General features: G+C 48.1%; 1 protein-coding gene across 1 annotated transcript in view; it reads left to right on the top strand.

Moving 5' to 3' along the window:
• The window catches only part of CNTNAP1 (contactin associated protein 1), a 157,891-nt gene that overhangs the window by 125,030 nt on the left and 8,707 nt on the right, over positions 1 to 24,154 (top strand). Inside the window, exons 20-23 of the mRNA XM_075349990.1 lie at positions 1,122 to 1,252; positions 6,408 to 6,501; positions 17,044 to 17,274; positions 23,617 to 23,661. Of these exons, the coding sequence (XP_075206105.1) occupies positions 1,122 to 1,252; positions 6,408 to 6,501; positions 17,044 to 17,274; positions 23,617 to 23,661 (501 nt within the window). The remainder of the gene's footprint in view (positions 1 to 1,121; positions 1,253 to 6,407; positions 6,502 to 17,043; positions 17,275 to 23,616; positions 23,662 to 24,154) is intronic.

Raw genomic sequence — 24,154 nt, 5'->3', positions numbered from 1 at the left:
ACCTTCGGATCTGCAGCTCTGGAGTGGGGGAGTGTATTTTTTTTTCTTTTGCAAGGATGACTTACCTCTATTAACTTTATTATTAGTACCAAGATAGCGGTGATGGGAATATTTACTAGTAGCCTAATTTACATGGTAACTCATCAGCACCCCTTGATTTCATAAGATAGGGGTAGGGAGGAGGGTGATCAAATTGACTGCACCAGTGGTTACTGTTTAAACATGGACAGTAATCTAAGTAGATAAACAGCAGTGATAATAACTAGCTCCAATTAGTGAGAATACCTAGCTCCGAGCTGTCATTAGAGGTTGTGCGCAGCAATTAAAGCAGGGTGGTTGCTGGCTGTGTTATACAGCCAACACCTGGGTTTAACAGCAACGATCAGAACTAGTTCTCATTGGTGCTGTTTAAAGTGTACTCTCATGTTATGAAATTGGTGTAGTTAGTTACACAGCATAAAAATAAGCATTGCATTTTCTGTCTCCTGCTATGAGAGTTTTTATCTTACATAGTGTACAGCTTGTTGCTAAGGAGACAGACTACCAGAGCCTTTGCAAGTATGTGCATATTCCATGCTGATGAGTTAACTCCTGAGATATCAGTCTGCTCTTTCCAGCTCATTGATTCCTATACAGAAGTTGGCTGCTCACCTCTCCCTCATCAGCATTTTACAGAGCAGTTCTCCTAATCACTGCTCACTTGAGCCATATGTTTGTTTAAAAGCCCTGTTATCTCCGTGCACAAATATAGTGATAACATTAGAGAATTCAGAGCAAGTACCGTCAGACCACTAATGTGTCACAGTAGCATAGGTGGTTTAGCAAAAGTACAAAGCTACTGAACCAGAACTGTCTCTCATAGAGGAGTCCCCCCCCACAGCAAAATGTAAATGACAGAGAGTGGATAGCTGTGTGCTGTTCAAGACACTACTTAAGAATAATCCTTTAACTACTGATATGTTGCTGTCCATCTCTGAGTATACCTGCAACCGATGTGTCACGTACAGGTCAGGAAGGGGTTAAGCCCCAGTGTTATACAAAAATGTTATTCATTTACATAAACCATGTTGAAGGTTATGTACATTGTGGTGAAACTTTTAGAGTCTGCATTATTATCATAGGTACACTGCAGTTGAATTACCAATTGCGGACCAATAGTCGACATGAATTTCCATTGAGCAAGAAAAACATGACCGATGGCAGACCTCACAGGGTTAATGTCACCAGAGACTACCGAACGCTTTACTATCAGGTAATGTTAAACATTCAAGCTCTTTCTGGTTATAAGGTGACCGATTTGTTGATATCCTGGTTTCTCTGCTCCACCACGTTTTGACGTCAATCCTAAGCAATGCTGAGGGTTCATTAATCAGTGCACTTTGAACTTTTGCCACATTGGTTTACTTCGGATTGGGCCAAAGTGGCTTTCCTGATGTTGCACCTCGGTGGGGAGGCTCTCGCTTGAACTTTCTAGAAGCCTTTTGGAAAGTTTTCAATGAGCCGGGTCGTGTCGCCGCAGCTGCGTCCTGCCTCCTGCAGTGACTTCAAGGTTTACAGACTGTCGGCCAATGTGCGGTTCAATTCCACACCCTCTCCTCAAAACTAGGCTAGACTAATCAGGCACTGGTGGCCGCTACCTTTTAGGAAGGCTTATCCAGAAGAATTAAGGATGAACTGTCAGGCCGTGATATTCCTGCAACTCTGGATGACTTGATTTCCTTGGCTGCCAGGGTCTACCTCAGGTTCTTGGAGGTGAAAAATGATAGGGGACCTATACATCTGGCTCCATCCCCCCACAGGCCACTGGTATGCCAGTTTCCTGTTGCCCGTCTTGCTGCCGAACTCATGGAGGTTGACAATATCAAGATGTCTAAACAACGTCAAGACCATCATCGAGCCATGGGTCTGTGTTTCTACTGCAGAGGTGCAGAACACTTCATCCATTCATGTCCCGTGGCCGGGACCCTCTTGCCTAGGGTCTATAGGAAGGGTCACCCTTGGCGAGAACAAATTCTCGTTGACTCTGCCTGTGTCGGTTATGTGTAATAGCTTTCGGTTGTCTGAGATGGCCCACCTGGATTCTGGATCTGCTGGGAACCTTATTCAACAGACAATGGTGAATCGCTACCGGAATCTCGTGCAATGCCTCCAAAGTCCTTTGACAGTGTCCATGGTGGATGAAATACTCTGGATGGAACCTATATGCTGTGTTTCCCAGCAGGTGGAACTTCAAGTGGGAGTTTCATATACTGAGATGATATCTTTCCTGGTGCTTCCGAACTTGTCCTGTTTACTTGTCCTGGGTCTGCCTTGGCTCGGTGCCCTCGTGTGTGCCATGGACTGGAAATCTGAAGAGGTGCTTCGTTGGCGGCAGAGTTGCCACAAGAGATGTCTGATTCCTGAAGCCCTAGTGAAGACTACCCTGGAGGCCAGTGCCGTCTTCCTTTCAGGGTCCATGAGAAAGTCCTTCAAGCAGCAGCCCTCCAGTCTACTTATTCCACCAGCCATGTCTTCAAGCACCATCTCTGAAGACAAGTTGCTGGAGAAGAGACCTCCTATAGACCTGGTGAAGAGGAGGCATATCGAGGGAGGTGCTATAGCGCTGGTATGCATGTACTGCTCACAGGGATGTCAACTTACTTATTGCCCTTCCCTATATAGATCCTAGTGGACAGTCAGCAAAGAATGCACACAGACAAGTGAATAAAAAAAAGATTTTATAACCAGAAACAAAAGTGAAGCATAAAATTAATAAAATAAATAACCAATAACAAAATCAATACAATATAACGATAAATAGAAATTAATTCCTTAGGCTTTCGCTCATTTCCCTAATATCATAGTTTCCAGAAAGGAACCTTTCATGTAGTGCCTCCTGATTATAGCACCTTGGTGCCACTATCATCTCACTGGAATGTCCTCTCTCTGGAATGACCTTCCTCCGTGATGGACCCATGCCTCGATGCTTCTCCTTCACTCTCTTCGTTTTCTCTTCCTCACCAATGTCACACATGATTCGAAGTGATCATGACCGTAAAGTACTGTTGAGAACTACTACACTCTTTAGGCTGCTTTCATGGTGGGATGTATCTTTTTTCTGGAATTTACAGCAAAAAAAGATTTCTGATCATTTTAGTTTTGATGATCTTGTAAATATATGTACATGTATGAATGTCCCTGGAACAAAAAAAAATCCTTTTATACAAGTATATAATATAAAAATAAAATTATCTGGTAACCTAGCCAACTTTTTAGTACAATAAATTGTCACTGTGCTATTGTTAGATCTATAAACATATGAAATTGTTAGAAAGTGAATCTGATTATTTTGCCTTTTGTACAGTGAAGTATTTTACAGATTGAAGTGAAGAATTAATAAAATAACGTTTTTACACTGTGTGCAGAATTATTAGGTAAGTGAGTATTTTGCCGATATCATCATTTTCATACAGATTTTCTAAAGGCCGCTTTACACGCTGCGATCTTGCTAGCGAAATCTCTAGCATGCGTACCCGCCCCTATAATTTGTGCGTCACGGGCAAATCGCTGCCCGTGGCGCACAAAATCGCTCGGACTCGTCACACTATTTACCTGCCTAGCGACGTCGTTGTGATTGGCGAACCGCCTCCTTTCTAAGGGGACGGTTTGTTCGGCGTCACAGCGACGTCACTAAGCGGCCACCCAATCGAAGCGGAGGGGTGGAGATGAGCGGGACGAACATCCCGCCCACCTCCTTCCTTCCGCATTGCCGGCGGCTGCAGGTAAGGTGAGGTTCCTCGTTCCTGCGGTGTCACACATAGCGATGTGTGCTGCCGCAGGAACGACAAACAACATCGTACGTGTAGCAGCAACGATTTTTGGGAATAGGGGAGCATGTCAACGATTAACGATTTTGCGACCATTTTCGATCGCACGTAGATGTCACACGCAACGACATTGCTAAAGCGGCCTGATGTGCATCACGAATTCCATGACCACAACGACATTGCTTTAGCGATGTCACTGCGTGTAAAGCGGCCTTTACTCTTGATGTATAAACTTGAATGCTGATTGAGTGAAGCAGATCAGGTGATGTTTATTATTATGCATAATGAGTGAGGGGGCAGCCTATGGATATCAATACCCTTTATCAGATGTGCAGAATTATTAGGCAGCTTGTTTTCCTTCAGCAAAATAAGCCAAAAGTGAAAAATTGTTTTACAGAGGGATGCAACATTCTTGAAATTGGTATGATATTGCAGTTAGTCGACAGGTTGGGACCCATTGGGACCCTGCCACATAGTGCCAAACATAGCGATGTGTCCTGCCCAGCAGGACATCACCTTTGAAGAAAATGGTCCAGGAAATTCAGCAACAACTGGCGACCTCACAGCAGGGGCTAGGTCGTTGCTGGATGTCACACATAGCGAGACTGCTGTTGCGTCACGAAAACCGTGACTCAGCAGCGATGTCGCTTAGTGAGACGTGGCCTTTAGTCTTGTGAGACTCTGGAGATTAAATAGGTTTTCCTTTCTTTTGGTGTATTAACGGTTAATGTCAGTTTTGTTGCCAGCAGTTTCTACCAGTCCATGTCAGGTGCAGCCACCCTGTGATCATGCCCTTCATCTTCAAATAGTGGCAATACCCATTAACCTTTGCAGTTGATAGAATCCTTTCTGTTCTGGCTGCCTAGGTGGATGGAGCTGCTGGGGTTCTGATCTGAGCCCATTTTGACTGCTGCTTCGGTGTCTGGCTGCATCCGTGGAGTTTGTGTTGGTATTGTCACGCTGTACAAAGAGCTGATAAACTGTAGTACAGCGTATTCCCCACTAGCCATTAGATGGCAGCAGAGTAGTGAAGGAGAGACAAAGTAACTCTATAACAGAAAGGCAGCTGATGTACAGCAGAGTAACTTCAGCAGGCAGTTTAACAGGCAAACCTCCAGGGGCAATAGAGTAGTCAAGCAGTCGGGGTCTTAGCCAAGAAAAGTTAAAGTCACTGCAAAGGGAGGATCAAAATCAAGTGAGAAAACAGAACCGAGTCAGAAGCCGGGAGATCAGGTATGCAGAGGGAAACACAAACAACAGACAGGGGCGGGAAGTCAGGGACTGGGATAGACGGACGAACGGGGGAGGGTACAGGTCAGGGCACGGTAACAAGGAGTCAGATCAAACAGGAAATCTCACCAGAACCAGTCACAGGCTGCAGAGCAAAACCATAACCAGCACCAGAATGCAATTGCAGAGACCAGATATAGTGTCTCCTGAAACCAGAACGAGGCTGATGGGAGTTAACCACTGACATGACCAGGCGGGGTCTGGGAAACTCTGGAGTGGAGAATAGCGGTCCTGGATCATGACAGGTATCCTTTTCCCTCCTGTTTGTCTTCCTACCCTTTTTGTTGTATTAGTGCAGCGGTGGGACTAATGTTCCTCGTCGGCCAGCTCATTAGCATGGGTTAGTTGTAGGGCCTGCTAAGATTCAAGGTATCCTGCTTGGCAACAAGTTGAAAGAACCTGTATAGAGCTGGCTAGGGAGTGTAGGACAATGCTCCATCGCATGCATGAAAGTCTCCACTGCATGACTGCCAGTAAAGGCCTTAAAGATGAAAGAATAATGACATGGCCCCCTGCTCACCTGACCTAAACCCTATTGAGAACTTGTGAATTCTACTTAAGGGGATATTCGCAGCGAAGGAAAACAGTCACCTCTCTGAACAGTGTCTGTGAGACTGTGGTTGGTGCCGCTTCAAAAAGAAACTGACAGACTCCATGGACAGAATTCTTATGACTGTTATTGAAAAGACATATACATATACGTTTCGGCAACACACTGCAATTATTGAATACATGAGCTCCAATATTTGTATGAAAAATATGTTTTGATCAAAGAGTTGTCTTTTTTTTTATTTTCACTATTATCTGCTGAAAATAACAGATGGGAAAATGTACATTTTTGACTTAGTTCCTCAAAAATTCTACATACTATTATTTTCCTACAAATCCTTCACACACAGATATTCTCCTGAGAAAAACAAAATCTGACTTTTACTTTGTAAATATTCAGGTTTATTAACCTTTTGGACTGACCGACTTTGCTGTAGTTGTTCAATAATAAAATTAATCATTAAAAATACAAATTGTCTAATAATAGTGCACACAGTGTATTAATGATTGTGGATAATCTGTATTTATTGTTCCTTAGACACATCTGCAGATCATCAAAACAGAAGAAACTAAAAATCTAGTTCTAAGCTGTGGTTGTTTAGTTTATTTTATTAATCACTGTTATTACCCATTAAACAATTTGGGCATGATATCTAAAGTAGACCTTGCCACAAAGAGAATGGATGAACTATCAACATGTGTACAAATGTTTCAACATTACCAGTATTCACCAAATTTATGACATCAACTCTTCTCTTATAGGTGGACTATTATGATGTGGTCCAGAAACAGTTCTTGTTATGGGAAGATCCCAGGTTTGATACTCCAAAAGCTATTTATCTTGGAAGGGTTGTTGGTGAGTTTTTAAGCTTTAAAGGAAACCTTTCAGCTGTGTCATGTCATCCAAACTATGGCCATCATGGAATACAGACAGGCTCCTTCTGTACATAGAACAATGTTTTACTTTGAAATACTGCATCTTTTCAGAGAAAATGTAGCTTGAAAAATGAGTCAATAATGTCTTGCTGTGGCCTCTCCTACTTAGCTCCGTTGATACTGTACATCTTTCCGTATATGGCAAAGACCTGCCTATCAAACGCCAGCAGGGACAAGCAATCCATATACAAAGACATTTTGGTCTCCTAGACCCTCATCAGTACATTTTGCCCCCAAGAACAGTATAGAGAGATGCTGCACTGAGGTGCAGGGTCCACAGCTTACTGAGAGGTACCTTCAATTTATTTCATTCTATTTTGAGTGCCAAGTTTTATTGAAGTCATAAAAACTATTGTTTGGCTGTGATTTTTCTATAAGCCGTCCAGAAAAAAATAAAAAGTCAAGTTGGCAACCCTGCTGATGGGTTTCCGTTAAAAGCGTAATGCTATGTAATTCCAAGTTGCTGGTATGAATTGCCATTTCCCATAATAATTAAATATTTTTTTTTTTTTTTAAACTCGTTTTATTGAAGGTTAAGTAAATCATTACAATCAAAGACAGTTCAGCAATTTGTACAATAAAAATGTGTAAATTGGTTAATAGCTAGATTAATAATGCATCAACAATCAGGTCAACATCTATTGCTTTCAGCATGGCATTAGTACAGTAGATATTTCAAAGGTGTCAGCTCGCGAGCCATATCCAACCTGGGGCAAAAAGCCCATATTGACAAGGAATGTACAACCCAGGTGTCAGGGACCACATCACATTACTGATACGGAGTTTCATGGATTACATATTTCTCCTCTCCCATCACTGGAGCAATATCGAGTATTACTGCGATAGTAATGACTGTAGGTTATCGGTCATGGAACCGGGTGATCCTCCGGTCAAGGGCGAACCCAACCATCTACCCCAGATTTTATGTATACCCCAAATTTATGTAAAGAACCTCTTGTCTTATATACAAATTGTTCTAACGGAATTATAGGATTTACCAATGCAATCCAAGAGGCTCTAGTTTGGGGGATGAGTGCTCATCCAATTTAGTATAATGCCCTTCCGGGCCAAAAACAGGACCTTTTTTATTAATAGATTCTCATCTTGGGACCAGGAGTGTACATCCACCACCCCGAATAAACACAGGATTGGGCTCATAGCGACCGCTTTTTGAAGTATGGTGGAAAGAGTCGCTACAACCTCACCCCAATAGGAGAGAATGACCCGGCAATCCCATATCATGTGCCAGAAATCAGCACCATCTCTCCCGCATCTCGGACAACTCACCCCCACCAAATTATTCATCTTTTTCATCTTTTTCAGTCTCTGGGGAGTGATATAACTCTGGTGTATTATATATAATTGGATCAGTCTATTATTAATTGCGGGAGAGACCAAAGTGTGGGATTCGACAATGTCATCCCACACTATATCATCAATTTCAGAGATCCTGGCACTCCACTTCTCCCGGACAGAAAGAGGACTGTTCATGGCTTTGGCCTGAATGAGGGAGGAGTATAGTTTGGAAATAAGACCGCCAGGGCCCTGTGATCTGATAATTCCAATGACTGGGAAGGAAGAAAATCTAGCCCCATGACCAAAGAACTGAGTCTGAAAGGCGTGCCTGATCTGGAGATACTGAAACCCATGAGATTCCGGCAGATCGAATTCCGCACGCAGTTGCGCGAAAGGGCGGAGTTCACCATCACTGACAATTGAACCCAGGGAGACTATTCCGCGATTCCTCCATTCACCAAACCCCGGCAACCCACAAAAGTGTGGAAGGTCCAGGTTATCCTATAAGGGGGTCTCAATTGGTATGTTATGAAATCCGAATATGGCTTTAGCCTCTTTCCAGATCCTGGCCCCTAGTTTGTGTATCGGGAGGACACGGCCCTCAGGGGCTCTCTTGTAATCTGTCAACAGTGGCCATAGGAGATCCACACCTGTGAACTTTGCCAAGAGTCCCTCCGGAGAACCCCTCACCCCAGGAAGTGTCCATTGACCCAGATATTTCAATTGTCCGGCCAGGTAATATATATAAAGATCAGGAAGGGCCATACCCCCCAGGTCTTTGGGTCTCTGTAATTTGGCCAATTGGACTTTCGATCTGGAGGCACCCCAGACAAAGGTGATCATTAAGGATTCTAGGGTCCGAAAGAAGGAGCGGGGGATCTGCACAAATACATGCTGGGTAATATAAAGACACTTTGGTTGCACTATCATTTTAAGGAGGTTAATCCTTCCCGCCACTGAGAGCGGGAGCTGGCTCCATCTATTAAATTTCTCCCCGAGGTGTGATAACAGGGGGGCAATATTTCTTGCTATCATCTTCGAAGGGCTTCTTGCCAGTATAATCCCAAGGTATTTAAAGTGATCCACTACTGGAACCCTATATATGTGGGTGTTCGCCATTTCCTCTCCGTCCCGAGACAGAAAGAGGAGGTACGACTTTGACCAGCTTATTGACAGACCCGAGAACTCCCCGAATCGGTCAATTAGTTCCACAGCTCTAGGAATGGAGGAATCCGGATCAGATGCAAACAATAACAAGTCGTCTGCATACAGAGACAAGCGTTCATCTCCCTTACGGTGCCTCACTCCTCGGTAAATTGGGTCCGCCCGAATGCGCACCGCCAACGGTTCCATGGCCAGGGCGAACAGGAGAGGGGATAGGGGACATCCCTGTCTGGTTCCCCTCCCCAAAGGAAAAGTTTCCGACACCCCGCCACCCACCTGAATATTAGCAGATGGTGCTTTATATATAATCTCAATCCATCTAATGAATTCGTTGCCGAAACCAAATGCCCGCGGTACCTCCAGCAGGTATGGCCACTCTATAGAGTCAAAGGCCTTGGCCGCATCCAGTGAGACCAGAGTCCAATCCTCCTCTAACTTGGTGCCCATCTGTAAGACCACCTGCGCCCTCCTCAGGTTATCCGAGGTACTCCTACCCGGAATGAATCCAGACTGGTCTTAATGTATTATGGAGGAGATTACTTTGTTGAGTCTAGTTGCTAGTATTTTGGTAACAATTTTATAGTCAGAGTTCAACAAAGAGATCGGTCTGTATGAGCCACAATCCAATGGGTCCTTATCTGGTTTCAACAGCAGAACGATGGTTGCCTCATAGAAAGAGTCAGGCAACCGTCCCCTGCGGAACGAAGCCTCGACCGTTTCCAGGAGGGCTGGAGCCAGCCCCCCCTGATATTTGTCAAATATTTCAATCGGGAGTCCGTCTGGGCCGGACACCCTACCCCTATTAAGGGCCCCCATCGCGTCTACCATCTCCTCCATACTAATGGGCTCATCCAAGGCCGATCTCTGGGCCGAAGTCAATCTGGGAAACTCCAGATCTCGTAAATAATCAGCGATCTCCTCCCTTGACACTGTCAGTCTGGATTCATATAGGTTCCTATAGAAGTCCAAGAACACCTCCAGAATGCCATTGACGGAAGTGACTGGTTCGCCGCTAGGGTCTCTAATCTTAAGGACCGCAGGTGAACTATTGGATTGGTGCACCAAGAACGCTAGTAAACTACTAGATTGGTTCCCTTGCTCAAAATACCTCTGGTTCGTGAAGAAGATATGTCTCTTAGCCTTATCTTGCAAGTACAAAAGATATTTCCTCCCAGCCTGTAGCCATTGAGATCTGTTTTCCTCAGAAGGGTCCGAGGTAAATCTATGTTCTAGCGCTCTATTTTGAGTGGCCAATTCCTCCTCCTCTCTGGCCGCCTGTTTCTTGAGATAGGAGATAGAGGAGTGACAACATCCCCTCAAATACGCCTTAAGTGCATCCCAATAGGCCGAGTGATTCTCTTCCACGGAGTTCATCTCAGTATATGCCCTGATTTGATCAGGAATCCTATCGTTGGTTCCAAAGAGTGAAAGCCACCAAGGGTTAATCTTCCGTGATAGTTTACGTGATTTACATCCCTCCCATTTAATGCCTACAAATACCGGGGAGTGATCTGATACTGATCTGGCAAGTGACATACCGATTGTATATGGGCACAGACTCTTTCGTTTCCGCAGATGTAGTCAATTCGAGATAGAGAATTTTTCCCGGGAGTATAACATGTGTATTCTCTCAGTACTGGGTTATAAAACCGCCACATGTCGCACCATCCCACCTCCTGTAGGAATGCACTCAGTCTAGTTTGTATCGTAGGGGAGATCGGGGCCTGTCGGGTGCTGAATCTATCCAGTCCTGGGTTATTAATCAAATTAAAGTCCCCCATGCAGAGCACCAAAGCTTGTGGGAATTGTGAGGCAAACTTAGCCGCCTCATACAGTATCGAGATTCCCGTCGCAGGGGGGATGTATATGGCTAGGATCACTATAATTACCCCATCGATATGAGCCTGGATAAACACATACCTCCCATCATTATCCTTTATAATCTTACCCGGGTCCCAACGCAGTGTTTTGTGGATTAGCACTGATACTCCCCTAGAATATGAGGCATGAACAGAATGAGCTGACCATTGAACCCAAGGCTTCTGAAGCACTCTAGTGGTTTCCAACAATAAATGGGTCTCTTGTAAACATACAATCTGAGCTTTGGATCTTTTGATATGTGCGAATACTGCCGCCCTTTTCCTGGATGTGCCCAGTCCCCGAACATTCCATGTCATCAAGCTTAAAGCCATTGAAAGATACCACTTGCTAGATTGAATGGAGAATGTCAAAAACTTAACCTACAGTAGAACTTGGGTAAACGTACCCTTAAATACAAACAATCGGCTGCACTCACGCAGCCGACAAGAACTGGTCCAGTAGTGTGACCAGGAAAGATTTTCCCTAGCAACGACTAGGGTGAACCAACGTGGCTAGATGGTTTACTTGGTACGGGGGTGTCTTCAAACAAGGACTTAAGCGTCTCCTGCAGTCCAATAACTTGACTTTTGTTAATTACCCTGCTACATAGCCTTTAACATGCATAAATAAAAGGACCAAGAATAGAGGGGTATAGAAATAAGGGAGAAAAGAAGGGGGGAGAAGGAAAGAAGTAAAGAAGAAAGAGGGCAGGGGAAGGAGAGAAAGAGAGAGAGGAGAAAAGAGATGAGAGAGAGGAAGAGAGAGAGAGAGAGAGAAAGAAAAAGAAAAAAAAAAAAAAAAAAGGGGGGGGGAGGAGGGGGAAGGGAGAATATAGAAATGTGAGGAAGGAAAAGAGGTAGCGGAGGGAGAACATGGGGGGAAACTGGGGGGGGCGAGAGGGGGAGGGAGGGAGAAGCTGGAGAGAAGAGCAAGGGGGAGACCTGAAGAGGGGAGGGGGGATGAGGGGACAAGGGGGGTAAGGGGGGGGGGGAGAGGGGGGATGAGGGGTTAAGCAAAAGGGGGGAGGGGGAGAGAAGGGATGGAAGTGTGAAGGAAATGAGAGGAATATTTGCAAGTAGCCTTAGGTTATAAGATACTATGATACATGGTAACCTAAGAGACTTAATACAGCTCTAAAATAGAAATCAACATTATGAACTTAAGTGCGTTGCCAAATGTTGCGAACCCAAAATAGAGTCCCGTATTGGATCGAGAGATACAGGATGGCATGAGTTTGCTTGAAAGTGTTCTTGGTGCCGCAACAGCGGTCTGGTCCAAGTCCCGCCTGACTTCGCCTCGGTCCGGTCCCATAAGCGACGCACCTGCGACCGAGTAATCTGGAGCTCAAGCTGAACTTAGCAGTGATCGCAGGCCACGTCACATCCAAAGACGCGACCTCCAGCTAACCAGACGCGAGGGGGCCGACCAGGAAACCGGCTCAATGGAAGGCCAATAATGATCGCACCCAGTAGCTCACATGCTTCCGGAGGGCTACAAGTGCACCAGCGCATCCTGATAAGATCATCAGCTTCTCAGCGATCTGGAACCAGGAGATCAGGGAACGGGCGCAACAGCAATCTCGAGCCCTGCTCCACTCACATGACAGAAGAGGAGGAGAAAACAAAAATATTTTGCGCCTTCAGTAACAAGGGACGCCGAATACCAGCAGTGGAGGATCATAAAGCGATCACAACAGCGATTTCAGACACGACGTCCCAGGAATTAGAATCGCATTACCGACCTCACTCCGGAGAAGAAGAAATAAGTGGGTCGAAACCGTAACGCCAGCACAACAACGACCTTCCGGACATCGCCCGTAACTGCAGCGCATCAGCGTTTCCTTTTCAGTGAGTTGATCCAGTCATCCGCTTCCGCAGGAGAGGTGAAGAACAGGGAGCGCACTTGATGAACCACTCTGAGACGAGCTGGGAAGATCATGGAGTAGGCAATTTGGTGTTCTCTAAGGCGTTTTTTCACTTGGATGAAGGATGCCCTTGTTTTCTGGAGAGACGCAGAGAAGTCAGGGAAGATCAATATGGAAGCGTTGTTATGTGAGATTGGGCCCTTGCGTCTCGCCGCACCAAGGATCGCGTCTCTATCCCTGCTGCTCAACAGTCGGGCCAGGAGGGGTCTGGGCTGCGCTCCTGGAGGAGGAGGTCTGGCCGGCACCCAGTGGGCTCTTTCTATGGCGAAGGCCGCTGACAACGTCGCATCAGGGAAAGTTTCGGAGAGCCATGTTTCCATGAACTTACATGGGTCGCTCCCTTCTATTCTCTCCTGCATCCCTAGGATTCTTAAATTGTTGCGACGCAGTCGATTTTCCAGATCATCAGCCCTCTGTGCCCAGTTGTTTGCCGCGCTTTCCAAAGAGGATAGTCTGCCTGGCGTCGCTCTTGCGTCGTCCTCCAGCGTGGAGATCAGCTGCTCCGTCTCCTTTACCCGCTCTCTTAGATTTTGCAAATACAGCCTGAGGAGACCCACATCGATCTTAACCTCCTCAATTTTACCCGTCAGTGACACTTTTGAATCCTGGATCGCTGCAAGTAATTGCGTAGTGACTTGCTGCAAGGTCAGCTCCTGCGATCCCTTTGATCCGGCATCCATGTCCTCCTCCTCCTCCGCCTCACTGGCTTCCCGCTCTGCCTGTTTACCGGCGACATCTTGCTGGGAGTCTCGGGCAAATTTCTTCAACTTCTCACCCGCCGCAGCACTGCGACCTCTACTCATATTACTGGTCAGAATGATCACCGCACCACAGGTAATCCGGAGGTGTATTTAGGCACCAATTTCGGCAGGATTAATAGGATATATCAGCGTTGGACTGCGGAGCTGCTCTCAAATGCGACCGCTCATGCTGCCTGCTGGCCACGCCCCCCCCATAATAATTAAATATTATTACATTATAATTAAATATCTTCTCCTCCCTGTCAGTGATTTCCCTGGCCCCTCCGCCCATCTACGGTCTATGAATGACAAGTCACTGCTGAGATTTCAAATATCGGAGGCAGGCAGTGGGGCCATATTACTGTATAGACCGCCTTCAAGGTACGGCATATCACTCATGATACCCTCAAAATAAGAAAAAATTTCTCAGGAACCTCAGTGAGTCTCAGGATCCTGGGAATTATTATTATTATTATTATTTAAGTGCCATTTATTCCATGGCGCTTTACAAGTGAAAGAGGGTATACGTACAACAATCATTAACAGTACAAAACAGACTGGTATAGGAGGAGAGAGGACCCTGCCCGTGAGGGCTCACAGTCTACAGGGAATGGGTAATGGTACAATAGATGAGGACAGAGCTGGTTGCGCAGTTGTGTACTGGACTGAGGGTTATTGTAGGTTGTAGGCTTGTTGGAAGAGATGGGTCTTGAGGTTCCTCTTGAAGCTTCCCATGGTAGGGGAAAGTCTGATATGCTGAGGTAGAGCGTTCCAGAGTATGTGGGAGGCACGGGAGAAATCTTGTACGCGATTGTGGGAAGAGGAGATAAGATAGGAGTAGAGAAGGAGATCTTGTGAGGATCTGAGGTTGCGTGCAGGTAGGTACTGGGAGACTAGGTCACAGATGTAAGGAAGAGGAAGGTTGTAGATGGCTTTGTATGTCATGGTTAATGTTTTGAACTGGAGTCGTTGGGCGATGGGAAGCCAGTGAAGGGATTGGCAGAGTGGCGAGACTGGGGAATAGCGAGGGGAGAGGTGGATTAAGCGGGCCGCAGAGTTTAGGATAGCTTGGAGGGGTGCAAGAGTATTGGAAGGGAGGCCAGAGAGCAGGAGGTTGCAGTAGGCGGGAGATGATGAGGTCATGCACTAATGTTTTTGCTGATTCTTGGTTAAGGAAAGCACGGATCCGGGAGATATTTTTGAGTTGTAGTCTGCATGAGGTGAAGAGGGCTTGGATGTGTGGCTTGAAGGCTACAGCAGAGTCGAGGGTTACTCCAAGGCAACGAGCTTGTGAGACTGGGTAGAGTAAGCAACCATCAAGTTTGATGGAAAGGCTTGTTTGAGGAGATGAGTGAGGAGGAGGAAAGACAATGAACTCTGTTTTGTCCATGTTAAGCTTTAGGAATCACGCACAGAAGGATGAAATTGCAGACAGACATTGTGGAATTTTGGTTAGTAGAGAGGTCCAGAGAGGTAGATCTGTGTGTCATCGGCATAGAGATGATACTGAAAGCCGTGGGACTCCATGAGCTGTCCCAGGCCGAAGGTGTAGCTGGAGAACAGCAGGGGTACAAGAACTGAGCCTTGGGGGACACCGACAGATAGGGGGTGAGATGAGGAAGTGGTGTGAGAATGGGAGACGCTGGAAGTTTGGTCGGTTAGGTATGAGGAAATCCAAAATAGGGCCACGTCTGTGATGCCCAGAGATGAGAGAATCTGTAGTAGGAGGGAATGGTCTACTGTGTCGAAGGCAGAGGACAGGTCCAGGAGGAGGAAGATAGAGTAGTGTCGCTTGGCTTTGGCGGTTAGTAGATCATTGGTGACTTTGGTTAGGGCAGTTTCAGTAGAGTGATGTGGTCGGAAGCCAGATTGTAGCTGGTCAAAGAGGGAGCAAGAGGAGAGGTATGAGGACAATTCAAAATGGACATGCTGTTCCAGTAGTTTTGAGGCATAGGGGAGAAGGGATATGGGGCGATAGTTTGACATAGAGGATGGGTCAAGGGAGGGCTTTTTGAGGATGGGTGTAATGAAGGCATGTTTAAAGCATGAGGGGAATACACCACTTGTTAGTGATAGGTTGAAGAGATAGGTTAGGGCTGGGATGAGGACTGCGGTGATGTTGGGGATGAGGTGCGATGGGAGCGGGTCAAGTGCACAGGTGGTTAGATGTGATCTTGAGAGTAGAGTGAAAAGATTGTTTTCTGTCATGGTGGAAAAGCTGGATTTGGAGGAAGAGGGCTGAGTAGCTATGATGAGGGGCCATGGTGATTGTGGGCCAAAGCTTGGTCTGATATTGTCAATCTTCTGCTTGAAGAAAGAGGCAAAGTCTTCAGCTGAGATGAGAGGAGAGGGAGGTGGTGCTGGAGGATGGAGAAGAGAATTGAAAGTGTTGAATAGCTGTTTAGGGTTGTGATAGAGAGAGAGGATATGAGGGATGAGAAGTTGGTTTGTTTTGCAGCAGTGAGTGTGGACTTGAAGGTGGTGAGGGACTCTTTATATGCAATGAAGTGCTCAGTGGAATGAGACTTTTTCCATCTGCGCTCAGCAATTCTGGAAGCATGTCTCAGTTCTTTAGTCTGACTCGTGTGCCAGGGTTGCCTGTTGATTTTGTGGGTTTTGGTGTGTGTGAGGGGGGCAGCTGATTCGAGAGCTGCAGAGATTGTAGTGTTGTATAAAGTTGCAGCAGCATCTGCATCATGTAAAAATGCAATGTCTGTGAGAGGGAGAAGGGACTGAGAAAGTGCGTGTAAATCAAGGTGTTTGATATATCTGCGAGGGTGTGAAAGTTTGTGGAGGGGGGGTTGCATACTTGGAGAAGAGAGGGAAGAGAATGTGAGTAGGTTGTAGTCAGACAGGGGGAGAGGTGAGTTAGAGAGGTTAGATAGGGAACAGAGGCGAGTGAAGATGAGGTCCAGCGTGTGGCCATCTTTGTGAGTAGCCTCAGAAGCTCATTGGGTGAGGACGAAGGAGGAAGTGAGTGTTAGAAGTTTGGAGACAGATGAGTGGGAAGTGTCAATGGGGATGTTGAAATCACCCATGATGATGATGGGAGTGTCGGTGGAAAGGAAGTCTAGTAGCCAAGTGGTGAAATTATCAAAAAAGGCAGTGGCTGGCCCTGGAGGGCGGTAAATGACAGCCAGTTGAAGGTTGGAGGGGGCGTAGATGCGTACGGAGTGCACCTCGGGGAATCATAGAAAGGGAGAAGACCCACTGTACACTCAGGACCTTGTGGACCAAAATCTAAATAGCAGAAAATTTAAAATGGTGATTAACGAAGAACAAAAAAGCGGATTTCTTCACCAAATGTATCAATCAGTATCACAGTGTTATTACAGCCATTGAAAAAACATGCTGACAGGTTGTCTTTAAATTTAACATATATATTGAAAAGGTTTTTTTAATATAGTGTCTTATGAAAAGTGGAGAAATTATTTCAATTGTCTGAAATACTTGCCATTTATTATATTACTATTGTTAGAGACTGGAACAATAGATGCAGATGTACAAAAGTTCAACACACCAGGCTTTGTAGGATGCCTAGCAGATGTCCGCTTCAACAACATCACCCCAATACGAGACATCTTCCGATCCCGGAGAGCTAAAGAAATGATCACAGTAAAGGGAAATCTGGTGGAATCTAACTGCGGAGCCATGCCTCTGAAGGTGTACCACATACCATACGAACTAGACCCCTGGTATATGGGCGCAGGTAAGGGACTATATTACTCAGAATTCATTATTACTGACTTTAAGAAATAGGCGTAAATATTAATGATATACAGTGGAACCTTGGCTTACCAGAACAATTCGTTCTGGGAGTGTGCTTGTAAACCAAGTTGCTCGTCTAGTAAAGCAAAATTTCCCATAGGAAATAATGCAAGCTCAGACAACTCTTTCCACAACTTGTTCAATGTTCCATCCTGGTCCCCTATTGTACCATTCCACACATGCACAAACACACACAAACACACATATTATGCTCACCTTACCGTCCGTTCTATCGCCGGCCTCATGGTTCTTGTAGTTCCCCGATACAGGATGTGTAGCTGGTAACCATCGCGACCGATGCCAGAGCTTCCGCTGCCAGAGCACTGACATCAAAGGCAGAAGCCGCTTGCCTCTGATTGGCTGACAGCGGAAGTTCCTCCATCGTCGCGATGGTTACCCAATACACATCCTGTACTGGTGAACTAGAAGAACCATGAGGCCGGCGATGGAACGGAAGGTAAGGTGAGCATAATATGTGTGTGTGCATGTTTGTTTGTGCGGACTGTAAGAGCAAGTCAGAGCGCGGTGTAAGTACGGAACCAGAAGTGTGTGCGGTGAGCATTTGCTCGTACAGCAAAGCTTGCTCGTAAACTGAGTTACAAATTTCCAGCAAGCTTTGCTCATATAGCGAAATACTCGCAAACCGGGTTACTCGTGTAGTTAACATTAGAATAGTAGGATTTTTGTGTACTCACCGTAAAATCTCTTTCTCTGAGTCTTCATTGGGGGACACAGGACCATGGGTTATGCTGCTGTCACTAGGAGGCTGACACTAAGTAAACATAAAAAAGTTAGCTCCTCCCTAGCAGCATACACCCCGAGCCGGAGGCGGGCTCAGATCAGTTGGTGCACAAGCAGTAGGAGGAGTACCAGAATCACCATACATAAACACAAGTTGTAACTAAAACAATGCAGCCGTGCAAACAAGAGGTCTATGAACATAAGACCACTGAAAAAATAGCCGGCAAATGCAATTGAATCAACCAAAAAACCAAGCAGGGTGGGTGCTGTGTCCCCCAATGAAGACTCAGAGAAAGAGATTTTACGGTGAGTACACAAAAATCCTACTTTCTCTATCGTTTCATTGGGGGACACAGGACCATGGGACGTCCAAAAGCAGTCCCTGGGTGGGAATACCGAAAAACCCGCAGAGGAAGAAAAACAACAACCTCCCTCGGCGGGCTTGCACTATAATTGAATGCTGCCACCCTATTACAGGTGTGCAACTGCTGCCTGCAAGACCTTTCTCCCAAAAATAGCATCTGCCGATGCTTGGGTGTGAACCTGGTAGAACCTAGTAAAGGTGTGCAGGCTAGACCAGGTGGCGGCCTTGCAGACCTGGTCGGCCGACGCCTGATGCCTAATCGCCCAAGAGGCTCCCACTGCGCGGGTAGAGTGCGCCTTTACCCCCCGCGGCGGAGACTTGTCCCGAATCCGATAGGCCTCTGATATGGCGGAACGGATCCATCTGGCAATTGTGGCCTTGGATGCCGATTCACCCTTCTTGGGACCAGAAGGGAGAACAAACAGACCATCTGACTTACGGAACGGCGCGGTTCTGGAGACATAAATTCTAAGTGCACGCACTAGGTCCAGGGTGTGCAAGGACCTCTCCAAGCTGTGAGAGGGGCCGGGACAGAAGGACGGAAGGACGATTTCCTCGTTAAGATGGAACGGGGAGACCACCTTTGGGAGAAAAGCGGGATCTGGCCGGAGAACCGCTTTGTCCTGGTGAAAAATCAAAAAGGGGGAACGACAAGAGAGAGCTGCCAGCTCTGACGTCCTGCGAATAGAAGTGATGGCAACAAGAAACACCACCTTCCATGACAGGTGAGAAAGGGAAGATTCTCGCAAGGGCTCGAATGGGGAGCCCTGAAGTGACCCTAGGACTAGATTAAGGTCCCACGGTTCTAGAGGCTGCCGGTACGGCGGTGCCAGGTGGGCAACTCCCTGGATGAAGGTCTTAACCTGTGAACGAGCGGCCAGTGGCTTCTGAAACAGGATTGATAACGCCGATATCTGGCCCTTTAGTGTTGCGAGCGAGAGACCCGCATCTAGGCCTGACTGCAAGAATGCCAATAGGGAAGGAAGGGAGAAGGCGAGAGGAGAAGAAATATTCTGCTCTTCACACCACCTGAAGAAAACCTTCCACGTGCGGTGGTAAATCTTTGATGAAGATGGCTTCCTGGCCCTAATCATTGTCTGAATCACTCTTGAGGAAAAACCAGCCTTAGCTAGAACCCAGGATTCAATGGCCAGGCCGTCAAATTTAGGACCTGTGAGTTCTGATGGAAGAGAGGCCCCTGCTGCAGGAGATCTGGACGGTCTGGAAGGCGCCACGGAGCGTCTGCGAGGAGCTGAGTTAGTTCCGCGAACCATGCTCGCCTGGGCCAGTCCGGAGCCACTAGGATGACCGGTATCCCTTCCGCCTTGATCTTCTTGAGGACCCTCGGAATTAGAGGGAGCGGAGGGAAGATGTACGGGAGACTGAACTGGCTCCATGACAGGGTGAGGGCGTCGACTCCTAAAGCCAAGCGGTCGCGGCACCGTGCTACAAAGTGCGGAACCTGACGGTTGAACCGGGAGGCCATTAGGTCCACGTCCGGAACTCCCCATCTGTCGCAGATCTGGTTGAAGACTTCCCGGTTGAGGGACCATTCTCCGGAGGCGAGGCCTTCCCTGCTGAGGAAGTCCGCCGCCCAATTGTCCACGCCTGGGATGTGTACCGCTGAGATCAGGGAGTGATGACACTCGGCCCAGTGCAAGATCTTCTTGACTTCTCGCATCGCCCCGACACTTCTTGTGCCGCCTTGGTGGTTGATGTACGCCACCGCCGTCGCATTGTCCGACTGGATCCTGACCGGGCAACCCTGTACGAGGTGCCGAAACTGCTGCAAGGCTAGCCGGATGGCTCTTATCTCCAAAATGTTGATCTGGAGGCAACTCTCTCTCGGTGACCATCGGCCCTGCGCTGTGTGATGTCGAAACACTGCTCCCCAGCCCTGGAGACTGGCGTCGGTGGTCACTATCTTCCAGTGGAGCGGGAGGAAAGACCTCCCTGATGCGAGGTTGCGCTGATTGAGCCACCAACGGAGGGAGTGGCGGGTCTCCGGCGAAAGATGAAACCTGCGGTCCAGAGAAAAGGGAGATCTGTCCCACTTCTTCAGCAAGGCCAACTGGAGGGGTCGGAGATGGAACTGTGCAAAGGGTACCGCTTCCATCGCCGCCACCATACGACCGAGGACTCGCATGCCGAACCTGATGGACACTTGGCGCTGACGCCGGAGAGCGCGGAGTCCTCGTTGTAGGGAGGAGATCTTCTCCTGTGTGAGGAAAACTCGCCCTTGGATGGTATCAAATACCATGCCTAAAAAGGTGATCCGACGGGCCGGGATCAGAGAGGACTTCTTCCGATTTATCAGCCACCCTAACCGTGAAAGGGTGTCGATCGTGACCTGAACCCCAAGACGACAGTCCTCGAAGGAAGAGCCCTTTATCAACATATCGTCCAAGTACGGGATGACCATGACACCCCTGGCATGCAGGACGGACATGGCAGCAGCCATGATCTTCGTAAAGACCCTGGGTGCGGATGCGAGGCCGAAGGGAAGAGCCGTGAACTGGAAGTGATCTTCCGCTTTCGCAAAGCGGAGGAACTGTTGGTGAGAGGTGGCTATCGGGACATGAACATAGGCGTCTTGAATATCCAGCGATGCCAGGAATTCGCCTACCTCCATGGACGCGATGACGGACCGGAGTGACTCCATTCGAAACGGCCGAGGTCTCACCGACCTGTTCAGAAGCTTTAGGTCGAGGACGGGACGGACAGAGCCGTCCTTTTTGGGGACCACGAAAAGGTTGGAATAGAACCCCTTGAAATGCTCTGCGGGAGGGACTGGTACCACGACTCCGGTTCGGAGGAGGGAGTCTATGGAGTGAAAGAACACGCGAGCCCGCGCGGTAGACTCGGGAGGGCGAGATAGGAAAAAACGTCTCGGTGGCTTTGCCTCGAATTCTATTTTGTAGCCTGAAGTGATGATCTCTCTGACCCAGGCATCGGCGGTCAGGGGGATCCACACATGCTGAAAACGAGACAGACGCCCTCCCACAAGTCTGGCGCTGTTGCGCGCCGACCGCGAGTCACTTGGATGAACGACGGCAGTAACCGGAAGAGGATCTCGTGGACTGGCGGGGGCGTGAACGCCAGGCGGGATTGGTCTTGAATGACGGGGTCTTCCTGTCTCTCGGAGGAGAGCGGCTTTTCCGCGGCTGGGGATTGGAGCTGAAGCTGCGAAAGGGCCGGAAACGAGCGGTGGAGCGCCGATTCTGGAAGCGCTTGGGACGCAATTGGGGGAGAGATGTACTCTTTCCTCCCGTTGCATCGGAGATCAGCTGGTCCAGCCTATCTCCGAAGAGACGCTCCCCTAGGAGAGACTGGGTCCACCTGTACCTTCAAGGTCTGGTTTACTGCTTCTATCAGGCTATTTACCATGTGCCGGATATCGGCCGCCTGCTCTGAGTCCTGCAGGGGTACCGCATCGGAATCATCCTCGGAGCAGTCAGAAGCCTCCCTGGAGGACTGACGGTCTGGACCTGGGGATGAAGGTGAAACCTGGGAAGAGTCTGAGGACGAGACCTGGCGGGTCCGTTTCTGAGCAGCAGAGGAGGACCCTGCAACGGGGCTCACCTGCTCCGGAGGCAATTGCGCCGAGTCTGCGGGAATCTGGGCGAGCGTCGGCAGCAGGCGTAGAGCTTGCGCGATGGTCCGAGAAGCCTCAGAGAGGGAATCTACGGACTGGGACAGGGACGCTAGCCAGTCGGGGGGGGCGGGACGCAGGGCCCTGCAGCATATGGCGCTGTGGCGTCTGCGGTATCAGAAACGTCGGCCGCGGAGTTCTGCGGAGGCTGCGCGTCTGTAGAACAGACGGAGCATAGTGGGGCGTCCTGACCCTGGGAAAATTTGGAGCTGCAGGAGGAGCATGCAAAAAATAGTGCAAAGGGGGCCTGCTTGGATTGGGTGGGCTTAGCCTTAGGCATGGTGCAAACAGGTACTCTCCCTGGTGGCTGCTAGGAAGGAGACAGGAGAGGGTTAACTCGTCCCTAAACTCAGAGAATGCTACCTAGTGAGGGCTACTCCTTAGGAGCAGAGCTTACCCAGGTCCTGCGTGCTGCCCCCCAGTCCAGAAGTGGAGTCCAGGAATGAGCTGGCCAGAAAACTCAGAACGCCGGCGCGCTGCAGCCTCAGGGGACCAGAGGCAGGCTAAAATGGAGAGGGGACGCTGGAGGAGGCTGGGGGAGGAGCAGGATTCCGGCGCGAAAAAGCCAGGAGGATTTACAGCCCCCACCATCAGCCAGGAGGCAGAGCAGTGGGAGGTACAGAGGGAGACGACCGGCGGCCAATAGCGCTGCAGGGGGGCGTGGCTATGACGCAGGAGCGACTAGGCCGAGACCGGGGACTAAATTTATGGAGAGGGCCGGGGGAAAGAGCAGGGAAGTCGGTCCTACCTGCAATCGGCGGCGCCGGCTCAGCGATGGATGCGGTGCAGGCAGGGCTCCCTGCCCTGCCTGTGAACAGCGCTGCTCGTCCAGGAAGGCTCCGGGGGAGAGCGTGCTGAGGCAGGGTAGTGGACATCATGATGGGGGTAGACAGCCCCCTATCACACACGCTGCGGAGGATCCATCCCTGCTGTACTCCCCTGTACGCCCTTTGGGGTGATACCTCAGGGCGAATCAGGGGTGCCCACAAAACAACCTGCCCACACGCGCACCCCCGGGAGTGGTACCACGGGGACGGGCGGGGGAGAGGGCCCCGACGTCTCAAGCCCCTGCGACCCTGGGGAGCAGTACCCACGGGGCTGCGGAGAATGAGTGAAGCGAATACCTGCAGAGAAGAAGACGACAGGTATGAGAGTGATGAGCGGCGCCGAAATAAAAGAAAAAAAGCGCAAAAAAATACATGGCTGAGGGGGGCCGAGACGGCCCACATCAGCCTCCTACGACACTAAGCTAAAAACTGATCTGAGCCCGCCTCCGGCTCGGGGTGTATGCTGCTAGGGAGGAGCTAACTTTTTTATGTTTACTTAGTGTCAGCCTCCTAGTGACAGCAGCATAACCCATGGTCCTGTGTCCCCCAATGAAACGATAGAGAAAATATCAGAAATATAGGATGACATCTCCTGCAGTTTCTTCTTTTAATTTTACTTTCTAAGGAGTCAGACTATGGTATTGGTTTATATAAAATACTGAATACTAAACTAAATCCTAATTATATTATGTTTTGTAGTATTTCCTCATGTACATGATGATGGTCTTGCTGGAATCATTGCATGTGAGTATAATTTTTCTCTTCACCACTTGAAGATAATAGTAGGGAACACTTAAAAATTTGTGAAAATGTTATAACTTTTTAGTATTTTTGTACTGCAGTTTAATTTGCTCGTCAAGCCCACACAGTACTTAATAGTAAAGGTGGATCGTATGTCTGCCATGTTTATACTCCTATGTAACGAGCAACAGCAGATAATTACATTGTAATAAGCAGAACTACAAAAGTATTGCAGTGCAATGTATCAAGCAATTGGAAGTTATCCTCTATACTTGACATAACTTTTCGACCACTGGAAGTCTGATCGCTGAGATCTCATCGATCCCGACAACCACGGCTCTGAAGCCCCCATAAGAATGGAGCTGCGTTTTATCATGTACACTTCTGTTCCATTTATTCTTAATGGGAACCCCAGAGATGGGTGATTGCAGCGTTCAGCTGGTCTTCAGCACTCTCACCGAGAATGAATGCAGCAGAGATGCGTATGACAAACCAT

The sequence above is a fragment of the Anomaloglossus baeobatrachus genome, chromosome 5 (assembly GCF_048569485.1).
Source record: "Anomaloglossus baeobatrachus isolate aAnoBae1 chromosome 5, aAnoBae1.hap1, whole genome shotgun sequence".
NCBI classification, from domain to species: Eukaryota; Metazoa; Chordata; class Amphibia; order Anura; family Aromobatidae; genus Anomaloglossus; species Anomaloglossus baeobatrachus.
The sequence above is the reverse complement of the archived record's forward strand: the minus strand, read 5'-3'. Positions and strand labels throughout refer to the sequence as shown.